The 21,041-nt window shown below is 36.1% G+C and overlaps 1 protein-coding gene across 2 annotated transcripts in view; it reads left to right on the top strand.

Annotated features, from left to right (window-relative positions):
* Window positions 1-21,041, top strand: part of TTC13 (tetratricopeptide repeat domain 13) — a 39,711-nt gene that overhangs the window by 4,149 nt on the left and 14,521 nt on the right. For both annotated transcript variants that reach the window (XM_048045941.2, XM_048045940.2), the window contains exons 4-15: window positions 2,670-2,740; window positions 4,808-4,873; window positions 6,237-6,329; window positions 6,969-7,085; window positions 7,893-8,003; window positions 10,129-10,211; window positions 12,526-12,667; window positions 13,984-14,158; window positions 14,555-14,711; window positions 15,788-15,918; window positions 16,239-16,371; window positions 18,715-18,807. In XM_048045941.2, the coding sequence (XP_047901898.2) occupies window positions 2,670-2,740; window positions 4,808-4,873; window positions 6,237-6,329; window positions 6,969-7,085; window positions 7,893-8,003; window positions 10,129-10,211; window positions 12,526-12,667; window positions 13,984-14,158; window positions 14,555-14,711; window positions 15,788-15,918; window positions 16,239-16,371; window positions 18,715-18,807 (1,372 nt within the window). The remainder of the gene's footprint in view (window positions 1-2,669; window positions 2,741-4,807; window positions 4,874-6,236; window positions 6,330-6,968; window positions 7,086-7,892; window positions 8,004-10,128; window positions 10,212-12,525; window positions 12,668-13,983; window positions 14,159-14,554; window positions 14,712-15,787; window positions 15,919-16,238; window positions 16,372-18,714; window positions 18,808-21,041) is intronic.

The raw sequence follows: 21,041 nt of genomic DNA, 5'->3' as shown, positions 1-21,041 counted from the left end.
AAAAAAGTGTATTTTCTCTGGTTGCAAAAAGAGAAAACAGATATGTCTTCCTAAAAGTCCTTTTTGCTGTGCTCACTGGAATTCTTCATTGAGTCTGCTTAAGCAGGTGTTCAGAAATCCTTTTGATTAAATCCCATTAAATAGCGTCAACTACTTTCTACTTCCCTTTTTTCTGTTGCTATTGATGGCTAAAACTATTCAAGCATCCAGAAAAATCTCAGTGGGATGTGCTTTCTGACACGTATAGATCTTGGATCTGTTTTGCCCTCTCCACACGCTCTTCTCATGAATGCTTACAGGTAGCAAGAAGGCTTTCTGAATTTCTGTCCTTCTGCAGTCCTCTACTTGTTGATGTTTTTTCAAAGCACACTTGGGGCAGAAGATGGAGGCATTTCAAAGAAAGCAACAAGAAATCCTTTTCCCAAAAGCTTTGAGGAAGAAATTTCTTGCACTGCTTCTCCAAAATGGTATCCTCTGAAGGAAGCAGGGGCACTACAAGGCAGCAAAGAGATTGGTGAGAATGTGTTTCAAAGAAGACAGCAAAGGGTCTTTTGTATAAGAGCAAAGAGAGTCTTTCCTCATAATTTGTCTAACAAAGTTAAAACAATTGGGTAGTTATTTGTTGATGTAACTTCTGCCTTCAGGGATTTATCCAGCAAAAGTTAAGGGTTTAATCTTTCTTATTCCTAGCATACCTAACTATGTTACCAGAATCTTTCAGGCAATACTGAACTTCCAACCAGCAGAAAATATTTGATGCTTTAATATTTGCGCTGTAGACTCTGAAGACTACGTCAGAAAGTCCCTATCCTCATGTTTTGCCTGTAGGCTGACGTCTACCTACCCACTTTATTTCAAGTATGTCATGGTGTGAGGAGCCTGGGTCCCTCTTGTTTCTGTGCTACTCCTTGTAACTGTTCTGAGGAAAAGTAGTGTGGAACGTATCTTGCATTCTGAAGAAATGTTAGTTTCCAAATACGTGGACAAATGGATCATTGTTAACCCTTAGATTTTTCGTAATGAAGTACACTTGTAATGTTTCTAGTACTTGAAGATTAATTGAAAAGCTGGAATTTAAAAAGCTGATATTCTGTCAGCTACTGTCAATCACTTGCCATAGCTTTACAGCCTCGTGTGTTTTGCCAAGAGTCTTGAGTAAAGATAAAACTGAAACTCATTATCAGCAAGGCAAGTGGTTTCCATTTTCTTGCTTCCTTAGCTTTTTTCTTTAATGCTAGCATGTTTGAATTCATTTTCTTTTTATTTGCCGATTGTTCTGTGTGTGGGGATTGGAACCGTAAATATGATGCCAAGAACCATGTAGGCTTGGAGGATAATTAAATGACAAAAACTCAACAGCTCTTCAAACTGTCCTTGATTCTTCCTGTTTTCTTTCAGTTGGTGGCTATGCTACATGTCTGCACAGAGTGAAGCTTTTTATGTATTGAGGAAAATGCTTATATTGCACACGCACTTCCTTTTGTGTAAAAGAAATGCTCCAAGAATTAAGGAGTCTCTGGATTAAATACATTTCTCACTTCTTTCATTTATCTTTTTTCTTCCTTTAATGAACGGAGTTTAGTGACACTGCCTAAAGATTGTGGCCTGCCTGAAAAATGTCTGTCCCCTATAAAAATATTTCTGTTCTAATTGGCTTTATTTGTCTGGTTATGTTTGAGTAAATAATTAAGCTGATAGACCTCATCCATTCTGCTTGTATGACTGCTAAAACTCACTAGAAGTGTGGGGAAAGGTAAAATTCCAGTGCCGAGTTCTGCTGTCAGCTGTTCATGTGAACTGCTGAGAGAAATATTTTTCTTTACCTTTCATAGCTCTAGTCTGCAAGATGCTTGCTTTTTGTGGGCAGTGTGTGCAGATCTTAGTCCAGAGCTAAGATCTGTGAAAGATTGTTTCATTAAGTGTGTTGTAGGTATTCAGCTGTCAAAACTGAACTTGAGTTGCATAAGCACAACCACAGCTTTTCAGTCTTGTGACTTGACTATTTTTGTATCTTGTGAAGATTACAGGAACATGTTACTAAAAACAGTGGTCTGTTTCTTTTTCAAATACTTAGCTTCTGCTCCAAAGGCAGGGTACGAGAACTTTAAAACTTTTCATACTTTAAAATGGGTAAGGATTCTGTGTTTTTTCAATCTCAGTTTTATGAACAACAGAATCACTTCATTTTTTCTAGGTGTTTCAAGTGAAGGAAAAAATTGTGAGCTATTAAAGTTTAGCAAAAATTATGCAAACAAGTAAAATCAGATGCTTTCTAATGGAAGGATCAAAAAGCTGTTAGTGTTAGCCGAGCTCACATAGAATTGAGAGTTCATGTAGGGCTACCAAATGGGGTCCTGGTGCCTTTCCTGGTCCTAAGTACTTTAGAAGCTAACATGAACTATTTCTTAAACTGCTTGCAAAAAAAGAGGGGGGTGAGGGACAAAACCCCAATTCTGATGATTATAATACAAATTGAAGTAATTAACAAGGGGTAGGTAATGGTTGAAGAAGGCAGTTTCAGTGGCAGTTTAGAAAACATTTGACTAATGTAAGTTTCTAGTATATACATTTTATATATATTCCTGTAAATGCAACCAAATTGTAAATGTATATGCAAAGAAAACCAGCTGTTTTTTTATGTTTTACTTACACTTCTAACTTCTTGTTAGCAATTGCTTACGTGTTGATTGGCAACGGCCTGTATGATGAAGCCATACGACAATTTTCAACAATGCTACAGGTAAGCTTTCTTTTTGGACTCCTCAAGCTAAATATAGTATTTAAGAAAAAAAAAAAAAACACTTTATGAAATTATCCGATCTAACCTATGGCTTTTACTAAACCAGATTGAATTAAGGGTTTTAAAAAGAGAATAACAGCTCTGATATTTATTTTTTGTCCAAGCATAAGCATGCTCTTAAAGTCAGGTGATTCAGCATCTTGGTTAGTTGGTGAGTATTTTTCTCATCTGTACGAGTAATTTTATGACATTTCATAAAAAAAGCATCTTCAGAAACTGATCTGTGCGAGACTGAAGTTCCTTTAATTACTGTCTTAGTGTGTAGACTGAGATCGTTTCATTTTGCTGTGTGGTGGGGGGGAACATGGGAGGAGATGGGCTGCAGTTGGGGCGTTGCTAGTAACATAAGGAGAAAACTGAGAGAGATGACTTACTGCTAGTGTCAAGTTCCACGTTGCGTTCTTAGTGATAATGCTTTTGTGTGCTGAGTTTATCCTTTTTCAGTGGTAAGCATTTGATGAGTTTGTAAGTAAAACCTAGCTAATGCTTCAGGATATTTATTTCTGATCAAGGTAAAGAATTCAGAATCTTCTATGAACTTGGGTAGCCACTTTTAGAACAAACAAACAAAAAAAAAAGACAATAACAAAAACCCAATACCTAAACCTGATATCAAAATACTGTGTTTGTATGGCCAAGAACCTGTGACTACGAGAAGTATGTGCCTCTTTTTTGTTCTGAACTGCTTGTAGTGCACAAGTGGAAGTGGTGAAGTAGTACTGCAAGTATCATGAGTGTTTTAACTCAGATGGCATATGGCTCATACTTTGAGTGAAAGTATAGCAATTCAACAAAGTTATTATAGGGAACTTATCAGAGGACAAAAAAGCTATGAATCAGAACTTTTTTCAGTTATTTAGAGATCTGTCATTGGTTTGCTTCTAACGTAAGGAATGATTTAACTTTTTTCTAATGAAAAATCCTGCTTCTAAAAATCACGAGTTATAAAGCTCTTCCTGCCTTCTCTTGAGTAAGAAGGTAAAATAGAAAGTGAAGATAAGCAAGATATAACAACTGTAGAAAGTAATTGTGAAAAGTGTGCATATAACAGAGTAGATTTGTAATGCACACACTTCAGTTGAAATCATGATATCATGATTGCATGCCTCAAAGAATGTAGAGTCATTAAGATCGTTCACTCTGTCTTCCATAAGACAATTTTAAATACACTTAAAGTAAGTATTGGAACATTTAACAGAACAAAACATTCATGCTTAGTCATTATATTAAAAGTAGGAAAGTTACCTGAACTTGACATTGGCACGTGTACAGTGGGATCAGCTGAAGTCTGGCAAACTGTCAGCATTGGTTACACCACTTATCTGTTGTTTAGTCAATGCAGTAATTTGTTTCCTGGCAGTTGTCCCAGGTAAATGAGACCAGGCCTATACTACAAACTTCCATAGCACAGCTACGTACCTGGTTGCAGGTATTTAAATAGGCAATTCCTGACTGGATTTCAGGGGAAACCCTAACTGCATAGGCCTACTTGTGCCAAGAAAACCAGTTCTGCAGTTGTAGTTCTTCATATTTGGGTGGGAAGCCATGGCCGGATTACATTTTATTGCACAAGATGTTGTTTAACTAATAGAACCCCTCAGAGTCTAAACTCCTTTCGTTTCGTGTTATAAAACTAAATCATAAATACAACAAGAAGAAAGGAATATAAAAGTATACTTGTAACTTTTCTGTATCTCACTGTTGGGTGCTTTTGCTATAAAATAGTGTTTAAAATGCATTTCTCACATGAAGTCTCTTCTCTCCTATCAGATTTGTTGGAGATGTTTAGCTCTTTTTCCAGACAAATACTACCCAGTAATTCCAGTATATAAAACTGGAAGTTGTGAACATGTGAAAGTATAGGGTGTAATACAATCAGTGTAATATCTTTGCCTGGTAGCTGTGGTTGTTCATTGCTTGCTAGTTGATAGCAACAAGAATTAAACATTTATTGAAGAAAGATGCTTATTTTTTAACTGATCATTACATTTGTTTTTAATCTAACAGGAAGAACCAGAACTGGTTAGTGCAATCTATGGACGAGGGATAGCATATGGAAAAAAAGGACTCCATGTAAGTAGATGATTATTTAAAGTTATAGGTGACTGAATTATTTGAATATAAACTATAAGAAGGCCTGTTACAGGAGGAGCTTAGATTGATCAGTACATACCTATCAAGTTCTAAACTCAATGCTATAGGCGATGCAGAAGTGTCCCATTTCCTTCCCTTGGTAGGTGCTCTGTAACCTAGTGATCTAGTGGACCGTGCTACGCAGCCCATGGGTACATTCTTTGTGGGACTGTGAAAGTAAAGCAACATGAAGCAAGGATGCCAAAGGAGAATAGAGGAACAATTGTGAGTGGTGAATAGTAAGGCTGAGAGCTGGGAGCGGCAGCTGCTTGAAGGAGTTATCAGACAAGATAATGAGCAGCGTCTTCTAAAAGGCAGGTTTCTGAAGCCCCACAGAATTTATCTTTGTATCTGGTCTGTATTTGGAAATGAAAAAGTCTTTTATTGCAACATGGAAAATCATCAGCTCTTGCAGTCCAGTAGGCTTTATATTGCTTCTTGATGGACATGCTTCTTCAAATCTTATTGAACAAATTAATACATATCAAGTTAAATTACTTGCATCTGACGGCTCAAAATTTTCCTGAGCCAAAATAAGTTTTAAAGTAGATAGAGTTTATGTAGCCTGTTAACTCATGATTGAGTGGTCTCTGGGTATTCTAGAGGGAAGAAGAGTTGAGTAACTTCTTGAAAATTTCTTGTGTGTAGGATCTTTAATTCTTTAGTGGTGCTGACAGGAGCTTAAAGTCCCTCTTATTTGCATATTTTTAACAGCAGCCTGATTTTTTTTCTGAGTTTTTTTTAGATGTTGCTACAGTTTTGCTTCATAAAATGAGGTTTCTGTCAACAACACTTTTGAGACACAAAGATAGTGTTTAGCATGTTAAAACTGGTTATATAGCAACTTGCTATGTAACCAATCTTTTGTAGGTGAAGTAAGCCCCATCCTACAGTATACTGAGGAAAATATAAAAACTTAGACAAGACACTGATGCCATCAACTGATTGCCAGAACTCCTCAGATTGGCTTATAAATGGTATTGATGAAAACACCGGTGTGAGCATGCGTGTGTTGGAGTTCATGTGAGAGCTTGAGCCAGCTTTGCTGCCAAGAATAAGTTATTAGAACTGCAACACAAAATTGATGTTTACAAGCAGAGTTCATTTTTCTTATAGCACATAGGTGTTTTTCAGCTATTTGTAGCATGCTGCATCTTAATCTTGTTAGCAAAGGTGTGAAAGGCGTTTAATGTAAATCGATGCACTTTCAGAGTCTTAGCCAAATTAATTGTTCTTCAGTGTTCAGAGTGTATTACTGTAAGTATGCACAGTTATTTATCTTGTTTATTTCTCTCCTTTTCAGGATATGAAAAATGCTGAACTTGCTCTTTTTGAGCTCAGTAGGGTAATTAGTCTAGAACCAGATCATCCTGAAGTATTTGAACAACGAGCAGAAGTGAGCATTTTTTTTTTTATCTTTTCAGATCTTTGGAAGTAGTTGCAATTACACAGTGTTTTCAAGTATAATTTTCCATGTAATTTCTGGAATGTTTACTTTTAAAATTAAACATACACAGTATGGAGTTGCTATAGACAATAGAATAGCATGTGTTATGTCTAAGTGTATAGTTATTTATAAAATATAAGATACTTATTTATAAATAAGTTTTTTAGTAATCTTGATCTAAAAATATGAAAGGCATTCATATAATTGGGACATGGGCAAATTTTGACAGGGGGGAATACTTTGCCTAAACTGAAAAGGTTTGAGAACATTTTAATTACGTTTTCTGTTGAGTGTGTTGGAATTACTTTGAAATACAGTATTTTGCTTTGTTTATCTTGTTTCTATTCAAAATACTAAGTTCCTAAAAATGATGATGGTTGGAAGTATACTGGTATTTCAAGGGAAAGATGCTTTCAGATTTTCTATTTCATAAGAGTTTAGAAAATAAATAATAGAATTTTCTGTCCTGTTCTAGCAAATACAGTTATTCTGTTACAGCTGAACATGAAAAAGAATAGTCTTCATATTTCTAAACCTAATCCATTCAGCCTGCATGCTCTAAACTTATGTTTTTGTTGGCTCTCTTAGATACTGTCCCCACTAGGACGAATCAGTGAAGCATTATCTGATCTCACCAAAGCTATTCAGCTACAGCCATCGGCACGGCTTTACAGGCATAGAGGCACTCTGTACTTCATATCTGAGGTTAGTGGATTTGGGTGGTTCTGTTTGGTTCTGGTCATGTGGGTGTTGCTGTTGTTGTCTTTTTTTTGTGTGTGTGTGTTTTCTTGTGTGTTTTTTATACCTGTTGCTACTTTTGTTCAAGACCATCTTTCCTATTTAAATGGAGGGGGGGGGGAAGCCTTTTTTATCCTGTATTTAAATTTCCAACAGTTCAAAGATATTATTCAAGGATTTCATCTGCATTTCTATTTAATGCAGAGAAGCAGAGGGCAACTACATGGTTTACCTTGCGTGCGTGTCTCCAATTATTGCGTGTTTGAGGAATAGGATATGGATAAAGAATTAGATTTATAGCCTCCAGTTGCATTTAAGAAGTATTATTAAATACCAGTCTAAACAGGAAAAGTTATGGCTGTCACAGTAACTACTATATATGCTTAAAAAAAATCTAATATCCTGTTTTGCTATGTAATCAGTTTGTGTTGATTTTCTTATGCTTTGAAGATAAGTTACTCATTTTAAATTAAAGATTGTCTGAATTCTAAATAACTGACAGCTCACTGTACTCTGATCTGTCTCTGTGTCTAGTCTTTTTTTCCATTTACTTTGTTTTATACAGCACTCACCGAAAAGAAAGTTGAAAGTGCATTATCCATTCCTTATTTGTTGATATTCTGAGTGGCAGTTTACAATCATTGCTGCTTGGCCCTGAAAGTAACTTCATATGTCAAAGAAAATTCTGTAGTTTAACTTTACGAGAATACAAATATATATTACTCTTTATTTGTGTGGTGTTTCTTCTGTCATCTAAAATCCACTTTATCACAGGATTATGCAACAGCCCACGAAGATTTTCAGCACTCACTGGAACTGAACAGAAATCAGCCTATAGCTATGCTTTATAAAGGCTTAACCTTTTTTCACAGAGGACTCTTGAAGGTAAAGTTATGTTAAATAACAATTCTCTATTTGAGGTTATTTCCAAAAAATAGTTGTAGAAATCTCATTTGGTGTTGATATACATATTTCTCTCACATAAAAACTTTTTAAAGGCAAAGGAGTACAAGCAAAATGAAAATGTTTTTGGTCCAATTCTAACAATGTAATGCTTCATAACATGACATGTAAGTACTGCTGGTCTTGATGGATATTGGTAAATCAGTCATAACTGATTATGTGTTTATGTGGTGCTTTCAAAGATGTTTGTATTTTGCATCTCTGCTAAGATCTGCATGGTTATATTAAACTCTTTTTTCATGAAATGGAGACTCCTTAGAGGAGTCTATGAATGGGAAAGGGATGAAGAGGAAAATAATGTTAAATTCTTTCTTGAATGAGCTAGAAACAAGCTATTATTCAAAGAAACCAGGAATACAGAACCCTGCATCCGTACCTGTGTATTTTAGTTATAAGTTGATTCTGAAATGCTCATAAGTAAATAGAACAAGTCCTCCGCTAAACCATATCACTAAGGGCTACATCTAAACGTCTTTTAAAGACCTCCAGGGATGGTGACTCAACCACCTCCCTGGGCAGCCCATTCCAATGCCTAACAACCCTTTCAGTAAAGAAGTTCTTCCTAACATCCAACCTAAACCTCCCCTGGCACAACTTTAGCCCATTCCCCCTCGTCCTGTCACCAGGCACGTGGGAGAACAGACCAACCCCCACCTCTCTACAGCCTCCTTTTAGGTACCTATAGAGAGCGATGAGGTCTCCCCTGAGCCTCCTCTTCTCGAGGCTAAACAAGCCCAGCTCCCTCAGCCACTCCTCGTAAGACTTGTTCTCCAGACCCCTCACCAGCTTCGTTGCCCTTCTCTGGACTCTCTCGAGCACCTCTATGTCCTTCCTGTAGCGAGGGGCCCAAAACTGAACACAGTACTCAAGGTGCGGCCTCACCAGAGCCGAGTACAGGGGGACAATCACCTCCCTAGACCTGCTGGCGGGAACATAATTGCTTCCTCATATTCTAAAATGAGCAGAGAAGTTGTTTCCTTTTTCAGTCAACTGAAACCAATTTGAGAAGCAAAGATGTAACTGTGATTCCTAAATTCCAACAGAGTGGATTTTTTTTTGCCTTTACTAACAGCTTGGAATTCAGTAAAGGTTGTATGAAGAAAGCCTGACAGAACCAGGAGACAACCCAGAACTCCTGGGTTTCAGCCCAGTATCTTTCATAGTTTATCACTACCTTTTTTGTATCCAGGCTGGTATTTTCCCCTCACACACACACACTCAGTGTACAAGGTGAGAACTCCACGTTGTCATTGAACTTACTGTCTGTATCTTATCTCAGTCAAGTGAGGTACTTACAAATAATAGTTGGATTGAATTTCTGATTCTTGGTGTAGACAGCCAAAAGCCCAGAAAGTGAAAATGGAAATATAACTGACAAGAATAAATAATGCCTCAGTTTTCAAGACAGGAACAATTCCTTCTTCTTTCAGATTTGCAAATTAACACAATTCTATGCATTCCTCCACCCCATTGGAGAAAGTATCTTACCCATTATTGCTCTTTCATCCATCTCTAATATTCTGGTTCTGAGAGACTGGAAATGCAGAGCCACTCAGTAACAGGCATACCTCTACTCCTGTTTATCCTCTAATAACTTACAGTCGGGATCAGACTGGTTCTTAAAGCAAGGCTGTACAGTTCATCTCTTAGGTTTTACTAGGCTTGCTGGAAACTGAGCTTTGGCTCAGTTTGGGAGGGTGTTAGTTTTTGGGGGGTGTTAATTTTTGAGTGAAAAGTCATTGCTTTCGGGGATAATCTTCTGGCATTTAAAACTTATCTAAAGCACACAAGATGGTCAGTAATGCTAGGTGACTATTGTACATTTTTGTTCAGTAAGTATTTTGGTGCTTCTAGTAGTTAGTACTCAGAATATATTTGATGCCTGTTCTAAATAAGAATCTTGATAGGGTTTATACTAACTCTGTACAGGTAACTTAAGTCTTAGAAAGTTTCGATGAATAACTAAATCCATGACAAGTAATTATTGAGGATGCTAAAATGGAATGGAGGTAATAAGCGACAAAACTTTTCTGTTATCTCTCTATAGGAAGCCATTGAATCTTTCAAAGAAGCTCTGAAGCAGAAAGCAGACTTCATAGATGCATATAAAAGTCTAGGACAAGCCTACAGGTAAGGACATTCAGAAATAGTTTTAAATTTCTTCTGATTGTGTTCTTTAAAAAGCACTCCTAAATTTCACACGTTTCACACGTTACAAAACCGTGCAGAATCATGTGTCCTTGATAGCTCCTATGGCCAGTATGGCTATGTCAGCATGTGTTCAATACAAATAATTTTCAGGTTTGCTCTGTAGTTTTAATTCAGTCCCCAGCAGCTGTGGATCAAAGGTTAGGTGAATGGCAGATATCAGTAAGATGGGAACATAAAATAGACATCAAGTGAATATCTCTGCACATTGTAGTTCTTTTCCCAACCTGCTGTGTCTTGTCAGCTTTTTATTTCATATTTTAAATTACTATTTTTGGAAGGTACTGATCTGCAGCAGAAATGCTGTTGCAGCATAAACATCTTCTGTGTATCAAGGGTTAAATGGGGTAGGGATGGTACACAAGCATTTAGTACAGATTTTAGTTACGTGGTCATGTTCTCTTCAGGCTGTATGCTTCCTTCAGCATACAGAACGTGTAGTATTTACTGAAAGCAGTGAATTACACTTATTACATTATTTTTTTATTATTAGCTTTGTGGACTTGTCCCTTATTTGTCACAGTCTCTGCATTCTGAACTCAATATAATGGTTAGTTTCCTCTTGAGTTTTTCTGTGGTATTTGTTACTGTGGTGTGTGACTACTTTTCAGGTGCTAATGAATTGTCAGTAATTTAGCCTGGAACATGGGTAGGTGCCTTTTTACATTTCCAATAAATCCTTTAACTCTATTGTTCTGTGTTTGGATGTGAGACTCTCTCTCTCATCTGTTCTATCCTGTGTCCAAGAAACTTCAGTCTGAAGAAGTTTTACTTTGAGGGATGGGGGCCGGGGGGAAACAAGCTTTTTAAAGTTTCATTTTGCAGTGGATTGTTGTCTTACAAAGCAAAAGTCACTAAATCAGAGCATTCCAATCAGCTGAAGTATGTTGCTTTTCTCCCTTCTCACTGTCCACTACACTCAAAAGTTCTCTGGTCCTCATTAAATAATGGTAGAAGGATTGTAAAGGAAACTGTTCGTTTCTTGTTTTGCTTGGTTTTTGTTTTATTACACTTAATATGCAAAGCATAATTACTGTTGACTCTTCTAAAATGCTCAGCAGTTAGATAAGGAATCTCAGCCAACAACCAGAAGATGAATGGAATATTGTTTAATAACAGAGGGGACTATAACTAGAGGCCAACTATGAAAGTCTGAAATACTTTCCCATAAACACACAGGTGTTATGATAGGCAGAAATAATATCTGAGTTCTCCAGGACAGCCGTTAGTTAACTTTAGCTGACAGATTCTTTTTTCCTTCTAAAATTGTGTATTTTAAGTTCACACATTCTTTCTTCTACATTTCAAATATGGTGCTTAAAAAAATCTTTTAAAGATTTTTTTTTTTTGTAGTGGAAGTAGGCAATTCTGAGTCTCTGATTTGTCCTTCTCCACATCAGTTATGGCATTTTACTTAATTTCTGCTTTGAGTCTAGTGACTTCTGTGTTCGTGCATGTGTTTGAAACAGAAGAGCTGTGGTTAATCACTGATCTATCTAAAAATTCTTTTTGGCAAATGTATTTAAAACTAGTTAATGTTGTTAGTCTTTTCTAGCATTGCTAGTTTGGATCAATTTCAGGTAATGTAATTTGACCTAGAAAGAACTTCAAGATCTTAAATTTTAAAAATCAGTCTCCTGGATAAATATTTGAGGAAAAAATTACTTGTGTACTATTTCTATTTTTGTTTATTCTGGATAGTAAAAACAGCCACAGAGAAACTAAAAGCTGTCCTGACCATGGAGTAAGTCGCTACGTTTGTTAGTATGTTTGTAGTTTCATCTTTCAAACACCACACGCTTTCTTCTTATTCAACATTTTAAGTATTTTGTATATTAAATAAAGTGTTTATATAAAAAGGTTAAAAGATCTGTCACAGATTTGCAAAAAATGCATTCTTAGAAAATGCAGTTTTGGTTCTGTTAGGTTCTGAAAGCCATACTTAGAGTATTTTTTTAATGGTTTATGTCCATTCAGAATTGTGGAAAATTTTTGTGGTCTTGTGGCATTGCATATTAGAGTACACTTTTCAGCTAGTAAAAAACTGTGTGCAGCTGTTACTACCGTTGAAGAACAGTTAGAGAATTACCGCTTTTCCTAACGAAATTTTCTATTAGTTTTGCATTCCATTTTAATGATATCCCCCATGGACACATGGAAGTAACTTTTAACAAGTAATTTTGTTGTCACTGTTACCTTCTGTATTCTTCACTTTATACTTTATGGAATTCCCTAGGGAACTTGGCAACTTTGATGCTGCTACAGAGAGCTTCCAGAAGGCTTTGCTGCTAAATCAAAATCATGTTCAGACATTACAGCTCAAAGGAATGATGCTTTATCATCATGGTAGCTTAGATGAAGCACTGAAGAATTTTAAGGTATGTAGTGTAAGACGCACTTTAAATAAGAAATCAAACTATTTTAACAAAAATGAGTATACAAGAAATGTTTAAAAAAAAGACAAATTTCAAGTTTTACATTCCGAATGCAAATAGGAATGTGCATTTGAATTAAAATGCAGTTTCAGTCTGTCATAAAAGATTTATTAAAACCTTACAGTTTAAAATTAAAAATAAAATTTGGCTAAAACTAAGATACTTCCTCTAACTGCTTTATGAATTTCTAAAACCCTGCTCTGGTTGAAATGTTTTATCTGTTTTTTGAAACTGGTAATTGTGTTCTAGATAATATTTTACTTCATGTTGAAACCTAAATGTTTTTTTGTTCCTGGGGGAAGAAAGGATTTAGTCTTCTTCATAATTTTAAGCTTAAACTATGCATATGAAGAAAGTTCCAGCGTTTTGGAACAATAATTTATGAGGCATTTTCTGTGTTTTGAAACAACTTACAGTATGTAGTTATCCACTGACCTTGAAAAAAAAGTGCCTAATTCCATAGGTAAATAACATCTCACCCCTTTCCATGGACATTGAGTAACAGCCTCATTTTGGAAGCAGAACAATAATGATACAGACACGTGGTTAACATTTGCTTTCAAAACAGTAATTGGAATGAGATGTGGACATGACTATATCCCTTTCTGAATGAGACTGTGCTTATTCCAAGGATAACACTTCCTTAGTCATTACATATTCCTCTTGTGTAACACAATTTGTAGATACTGGTATAATTGAAAAGATGCTTTAACTTTTAAGGCAGAGATGCTCCTCTAAAGAGAGGTAATTGTTAGAAAAAGAATCAGAGCATTGTTTGAATGAATGAATGTCAATTTGCTATGTGTTTAACATACAGTAAATATTTGACTAACGTAATGAAGTATACTAATGCATGAACTAATGAAGATATCACACCATTTCTCCAATCCATATGTTGAACTAGTCAAAAAAAAAAAAACACATTAATATAGTGAGTGTTTTTTTCTAGTTTCATTCAACTAATGAAACTAGTGCTATTATCATTAGTGCAAACACTACCTACTTTCATAACAATTAGTGTGATCAAAAGCATATTTGCACTGGCAGTTCCTTTTCTTTAGTAAAGCTGGAAATGTTTTTCTTCACTAGCAGTTAAGTGCCCAGAAGAATTTGAAAGAAACCTTTGATGGAAAGTACTTCTTAATAATCAGTAAATGTTTTCATTAGTGGAGGTCTTCTGATGAAACAGGTTAGCTTATTTGAAGATTCTCATTCTCTGTTTCTTGATTTGTGGGTGCTTTATTCCTTTAACCTTCTAGAGATGTCTACAGCTAGAACCATACAATGAAGTATGCCAGTATATGAAAGGACTCAGCCATGTTGCAATGGGACAGTTTTATGAAGGCATAAAAGCTCAGACTAAAGTTATGTTAAATGATCCATTACCAGGCCAGAAAGCCAGCCCAGAATATCTGAAAGTGAAATATCTCCGAGGTGAGTTGAATTTTTTTTTTCCTTAAATCCTGTAAGAACCCTGAAAGTGCAAGTGTGGTTATAATTATGGCCATTTTAAGGAAACATTGTACATCCTGAGGAGCACTGTAGAGTGTATCATCCAAAAAATGTACACACTTGCTTGTTCATGCGGTTAAAAGCCAGCACCGTAAACCAAATGCATGTTTCTGTGAAATGGTAAAGTGGTACTTAGCTAAAGTAGGCTTATTTCTGTCTTGGAAATTAGCTAATAACAAAACTTGATTATTGAAGAGTAATACCTTATTTAAGTTATGTTGGATGACCGACAAATATATAATCTGTTTTCTGGTCTTACATAATTACAGAAGTAGAATGATCATGCAAACAGTATTTAATTTTATTTCTTTCCTCCAGAGTATTCTAGATACTTGCATGCACATTTGGATACCCCTCTTACAGAGTATAATATTGATATAGATCTTCCTGGAAATTTCAAGGACCACTGGGCCAAAAATCTTCCTTTTCTTATAGAAAATTATGAAGAACAGCCAGGGTTACAGCCACATATAAAGTGAGCAATTTTATTTTTTTTAAGCCTACTCAAAATGCTTTTTTTTCTGCTTGACTTTTAACAATGTTATTCTGAGGCACTTATACTGTGGAAATCCAGTGAGTGTAGGTTCTTTCCAAAATTGTAGTGACTGGAGTTGATTCAGTTCGTAAGAGAGGAAGAATGAAACTTACGATGACTTTTTTTCAATTTGATCTTCACATAAGCATTGTTTCACATGATTGTTTCACATCATACAGCTTTAATGATTTACCATTCTGTTTTCTTTGCAATTAATGTTAAGGCATTGAAAAGTTTGAGATGCTTAGTGCAGTGTTATGTAGCACCCTTACTACAGTTTCTTGCTATGTGCTAAATTATATTTTGTTAGAGGTGTAATTTCTCAACTGTTAAATAGATTTGTTAATACCAGATGGGTTTCACTGGGAAAATATTCTCCAGTATAATTTAGATAACCAATATTTTAGGGGGAGCATAATACCAGTTAACAGAGCAGGGGATTTATCAGACTAGTCTTTGGAAATATGCACTTAAAGGAAGGATAGCAATTTCTCCTGATATAAATGAATTTATAGACATATTCTCACTTATTCCCTCTGTGTAAAAGTAATGCTGAGTTAAAAACGTATGGCTTTTGTGCTAAAATGATAGATTCTATTACATATACACAAGAAGCTTTTTCAGAATTAAGGGATAATTTGCAGAATAAGACTTCCAGTTTCTATATGTATGCTTTCCTTACTTAGTGTTGAGGCTTCTCAGGTAAGTGTGACGTTGAAGGACGGTGTATTATTGGTTAACTTTTAGTGCCACTTACTATGAGAAAGTCTGAAGGCGTAATAGTTTTTGACAATAATAAGATCAGTAGGATGAGGATTTGATTTGAGATACTGAGTATAACTGCCATATACTGTGTATGTTTAGTGAGGTGGGAGGAGAAATGAGTGTCAAAAATTTAATTTTTGAGTATTTCCCACGTGAACAGTATGGATTACCAGACAAACAAATTGTGTTTTATAACTTCCAGGACCTATGTTGCCAAGTTATGTCTGATGTATGTTTTTCTCCTCTGTAAGAGATGTGTTATTTCAGAATTTTGAAAGCTATAAGACTGATGTGCAAGAACTCATATGTGTAGCTGATCATCTGGGTTCCATGATGCAGTATGAGACACCAGGATTTCTTCCAAATAAAAGAATACATAGAGGTATACTGAAAAAGCTCTGTGAATTTAAGAATTAAAAAATTAATGTGGTTACAATTTAATGCCATGCCTTTCCTATCTGCAAATTGGTCTTAAGCTCTACTCACTTCAAATACTTATATAAAAAAGTTTAAAATGAAAATAATTATATCAGCAAATTTTCTGGAAAACACGATCTCCCAGTTTTTGTTGATATGGACAGTTTTTTCTGTAAATACATCACTTCCCTGCTCCAGTTTTCCTGTCTGTACAAAAAGAAGTGTGTGGTTCTAATTGCTTTTCTGTTTTTGTTGTTGTTTGTCCTTCTCTCCTCCTCCTCCCAGCAATGGGATTGGCTACTTTAGAAGTAATGCAAGCTGTGCAACGGACATGGGCAAACTCAAAAGTTCGGATGAATGGGAAAACCAGACTGATGCAGTGGAGGGATATGTTTGATATTGCTGTGAAGTGGCGAAGGTAATGTTAAAGAAGAGAGAAAACAAGCCTTAAGTTGTAATAATGTTGCATGCTTCAATTAACCAAAGGGCTGGAGTCCGAACAGGTAGAACAATTGTTCTTTCTTTGCTAGAAACAGGTGAATAAACTAAAGGGAGTCAGTCTTAGCCTATATACTTGAATGTATTTTTGTGCATATCTTGACCCAATCTGAAGAATCCAATGCATTCCATAAAGGGCTTTGTAACAATAACTAATCTAAATGAAGAGCTCAGACTGAGGCATTCTGGGGTTAGAGGGATTCTTTACTTGGTGTGCTGTTTCGTTTTATTTTTTTTAAATTCTTCATGGAAAAAGAGTAGACTAAAACAAAAGTGTGTCGCTAATGTGGAGAGGATGGATGAGTGTTTTGGTAGGTAAACACAAATAGATCATTCAAAGGTAATTAAGACCAAACCAAATAATGTGTGTTTTTTTAAATACGTCATTATATCTTCTATTAATTCTCAATTACTTTCACATTAAACTGTTATCAGAAGTAGAAATACTTTTTTTAAAAAAAAAAAAGTTCTACAGAATATATATTAAATCGTCTTGAAGACTTTTTCTTTTTTTTTTTAATGTTTACTTGGTTTTTCTACCCCATCTCTATGGAAAAATTGCACAAACTGATTGCTGGAGACCTGAATCTGATTATCTCGTGCCATTGCAAATATCAATTATGTTTTTTTCATTAGTGTACAACTAGCAAGAACATTTTTTGCATAAATAATTGTTTGAATAAATTCATTTTTTGTTACGTTTTTAATCTATGAAGTTATTAGCAAAATACTCCATAGTGCTGCCTTTCTGAACAGCCTTTTGGAACATCTTGCTTTCCCATTTGGAGATTGATAGGGTTGGCGAAACGATTGCTCTAGTTTTGTTTCAAATGCTGCCCAGTTGATTGAGCAGAAGTTGTCATAGTTAGTATTGTTTCTGAAACTGCTGGCCTTGAAGACAACAGACGTTTAACAGCAGTCTGTGACAATCTTGTCAGCTGAAATACTCAACATTCAAACTTTTTATTTTTTGTGTGATTGATTCTCATGAAATAATTCACAAAAAATGCAGTAATATGGCCATGTAATGATGATCAGATTGGTCTCATCACATCAGGTTCCTCAGTAAGAAAAGTTACTAGCTTGGACTCTATAGATAAGACCAGTGGTCAATATAACTTTGCATCCTGTCAACAGCAAGAGCTAGTTGCAGGTTCATAAGAAAAAGTATAAAACAAGCACAAAACAATCATCCAGAATAGTTTCCCAGTCTGTCATAGTTTTCTGTGGCTTGTGCGTTTTCTTGAGTCAGAGGTGACCAATAACATACTCAGAGTTGTAGAATCGTAGAATGAGGCAGAGCTTACATTTTTCTGCTGTTACTCTGGCAGTAACAGCTGCAAAGAGCAAGAAGGAATTGAGGCATGTTTGATTTTTTTTTTTTTTTTTTAAAGTCCAGAAAGACAAAATACAGCAGTCACCTCACTTGTATTGGTTTAATTCTTTATAGGTTTTTGGTTCTTAAAAATCTCTCCTTAGTTAACACCAGTGCATTAGAAACTAGCATACTGCAACGTCAAGCTCCCTACTGCACAGTATTCAATTCTGACATGAAGATTCCCATGACCTTCCAAGCAGTTAAGTCAGAGGTGACTCAGTGGACCTGGTACTAGCCTTGCCCACATTTTTAGTTCTCATGCTGTGTGGGCATTTATTTTTCTTAATACATCACTGATACTGAACTCGTTAATACTTAAGGTGAGCAATTCTGATGCAAAAAATTCTCCGCTAGAGCAAGTGAAGGCTGCCATAGGAGGAATCATGTGTATACCTTTATCAGTAGGAAGACATTCTTGTTTGTCGATTTAATGGGTTCTGTTGGCAATGAGAATCAGATTTTTCTTTTGTTCTATGCACCCTAAAAACGGAATAATTGTAGGCACATTTGACTGAAGAATCCCAGTTACTGTAGGATAACTTATTTTCTTTGTTTATATGATAGTAGCAGCTAGAGGCCGCAGTGGAGTCCCTATTATACTTATTTCTTTTGTAAAGTAAAAGACAGTTGTGCTGCAAAGAGTCTATGGTCTAATAAAAGGCTAAAACAGGTATGTGAAACAAACAAGAGGGTGAGGAAGGAATATAGTAACACTAGTGTTAATAGTTCTTGCGCAGATCAGCGAGGTATAATGAGCCAATTATTAGTAGCAATCAGATTGATAGCCACTTCTTAAAAATAGACCTGTGTGAGAGAACAAAGTTCAATTAGAAATATTACATGGAGTGAAACATGTGCCAATGTTAACGTCCTTTGTCTTTGTAGGATAGCAGACCCTGACCAGCCTGTGCTTTGGTTGGACCAAATGCCTGCCCGAAGCCTTAGCAGAGGTTTTAATAATCACATTAATTTAATCAGGTATGAGAGTTTTGCCAAACAGCTTTTTCATACACACCAAGGCGCTGTACCAAAATTTACTGGTTGTTCATGAAACAGCATGCACATTAAGGACATATGTATCCAATACTATATTATTTGCTTTAATGTTTATTTTTTATTTTCTAATGGAATATTTATTTATTGTGCACTCTTATTTTTCACTCATGACATTTTCTCTTCCTCCTGGATTTCAATTGTACAACTGAGTTACAGCAAGATAAAAAGTAGTACCTGGAAGGTGCATATTTTTACATGCTGTTTTTAATTCCCAAATGATCTATTTTTTACATTTAAGGTAAAGTTAATCACAGCTGTAATTATTGCAGATGATATTTCTTGAAGACTGTTGCAATTATAATGAAACAGAGCTGTTTTATTGCCTTTATTCCCAATTTATAACAGGGAGGAAACAGTTTCTTTAGTTGTTCTCAAAGTAGGCCAAATTAAAGCAAAGATGACAAATAAGTAACCTGTCAAAGGTAATAGGTGCATTTTCAAACAAAGCTCAAATTAAAGATTGAACCACTGTTGTACGTTCCATCTTCTCCCATTCTGCAAGACTCAGTATTGTACTCAAGGTAGTGCTACCTCCCACGAAGTGGTAGAAGTGTGAGAGACTCAATGTGGCAACATCACTGTCAATCACAGGAGCAGAGTGTTTGTAACTAAGTATGTAGCTGGATTACATCTTTTTATTTTTTTCTCCCCCACTATGGTAAATATTGAATCTTTGATCTGTCATTCTGCTTTTATATCTACTTCTTCCTTTTTTGAGAATCTGCTTGGAAAAAGCAGGACAAGGGAAGCAAAGCCTTCTCAAGAATTTTCAAGTAAAAAAAGTGATATTCTGATGTTCACAAAGAGAAACTAATGATAATTCCTCCATGCTCATCCTACCATTCTACAAGGCTCCCCTTTACTTTAAGTAGCGATTACAATGTAGTTTTAAACTCCAAACTGCAATTGGTGGTTGCCCTTCAGGGATATACTCATTATTGGACAGTCTTAGGCTTAGGCTTCTGTCTTCCCTCAAGTCAAGTGTTACATTTGGGCTCCAAACTCTGTCCATCTTTGCTGCATTCCTCTCTGCACACACATAAGCTCCAGCTGAAATCACAACAATCTATTCTTTGAGACAAGCGTGTCTTCCATGCTGCATCCATTTCTGTCTGTTTTTATTTTAAAATGGGAGAGGGGAAAGCTTAATTCTTAGGTAGACTAAGCTGGCAGAATACAAGGGCATTAATGTAACAACACTTGATTACTATGCTGAAATAACTTTTAATATTTATTCTGAAGAAGTGCACCCTTGTTCAAGATCTCTGTCAGCAACTGTTTTTCACAGCAAAGCACATTAATTACTAGTGTTCTCTGCTGATAGGAAAACAAAACTCACAATTTACTATTTCAGTTATTGTGGTGGTTCTGTAGAAATTTAAAATAAGCATTATGAACTTTGAGAATGATAGGCCCACAGTTTTAATCTTTTGGTTTTGGATCAGCCTTGACTTTTGGAGATCTCATCAGCATTTTGATTGTGCATTTTTTGACAGCAAATTAATGATTATCAGTGAATTACCATTTGGGGGCTTTTTTAGAGGGAACACTAGATATGAAGCAGCCTTAAGAGTTGATCATGGTTTAGTACTGGCTGCTGACTGCATCCTTTTTGATTCTAGGAAGCAATACTTGTTTGATGATTCTGCACCCCAAGTAATAGCTGTTTTCACAGAATCACAGAATCATCTAGGTTGGGAGAGACCTCCAAGACCACCGAGTCCAACGTCTGACCTAACACTAACAAGACCTCCACTAAACCATATCCCTAAGCTCTACATCTAAACGTCTTTTAAAGACCTCCAGGGATGGTGACTCCACCACTTCCCTGGGCAGCCCGTTCAAATGCCTAACAACCCTTTTGGTGAAGAAGTTCTTCCTAATATCCAACCTAAACCTCCCTTGGCGCAACTTTAGCCCATTCCCCCTCGTCCTGTCACCTGGCACGTGGGAGAATAGACCAGCCCCCACCTCTTTACAGCCTCCTTTAAGGTACCTGTAGAGTGCGATGAGGTCGCCCCTGAGCCTCCTCCAGACTGAACAACCCCAGCTCCCTCAGCCACTCCTCGTAAGACTTGTTCTCCAGACCCCTCACCAGCTTCGTTGCCCTTCTCTGGACTCTCTCGAGTACCTCCATGTCCTTGTAGCGAGGGGCC

The sequence above is a fragment of the Anser cygnoides genome, chromosome 3 (assembly GCF_040182565.1).
Source record: "Anser cygnoides isolate HZ-2024a breed goose chromosome 3, Taihu_goose_T2T_genome, whole genome shotgun sequence".
Taxonomy (NCBI): domain Eukaryota; kingdom Metazoa; phylum Chordata; class Aves; order Anseriformes; family Anatidae; genus Anser; species Anser cygnoides.
The sequence above is the reverse complement of the archived record's forward strand: the minus strand, read 5'-3'. Positions and strand labels throughout refer to the sequence as shown.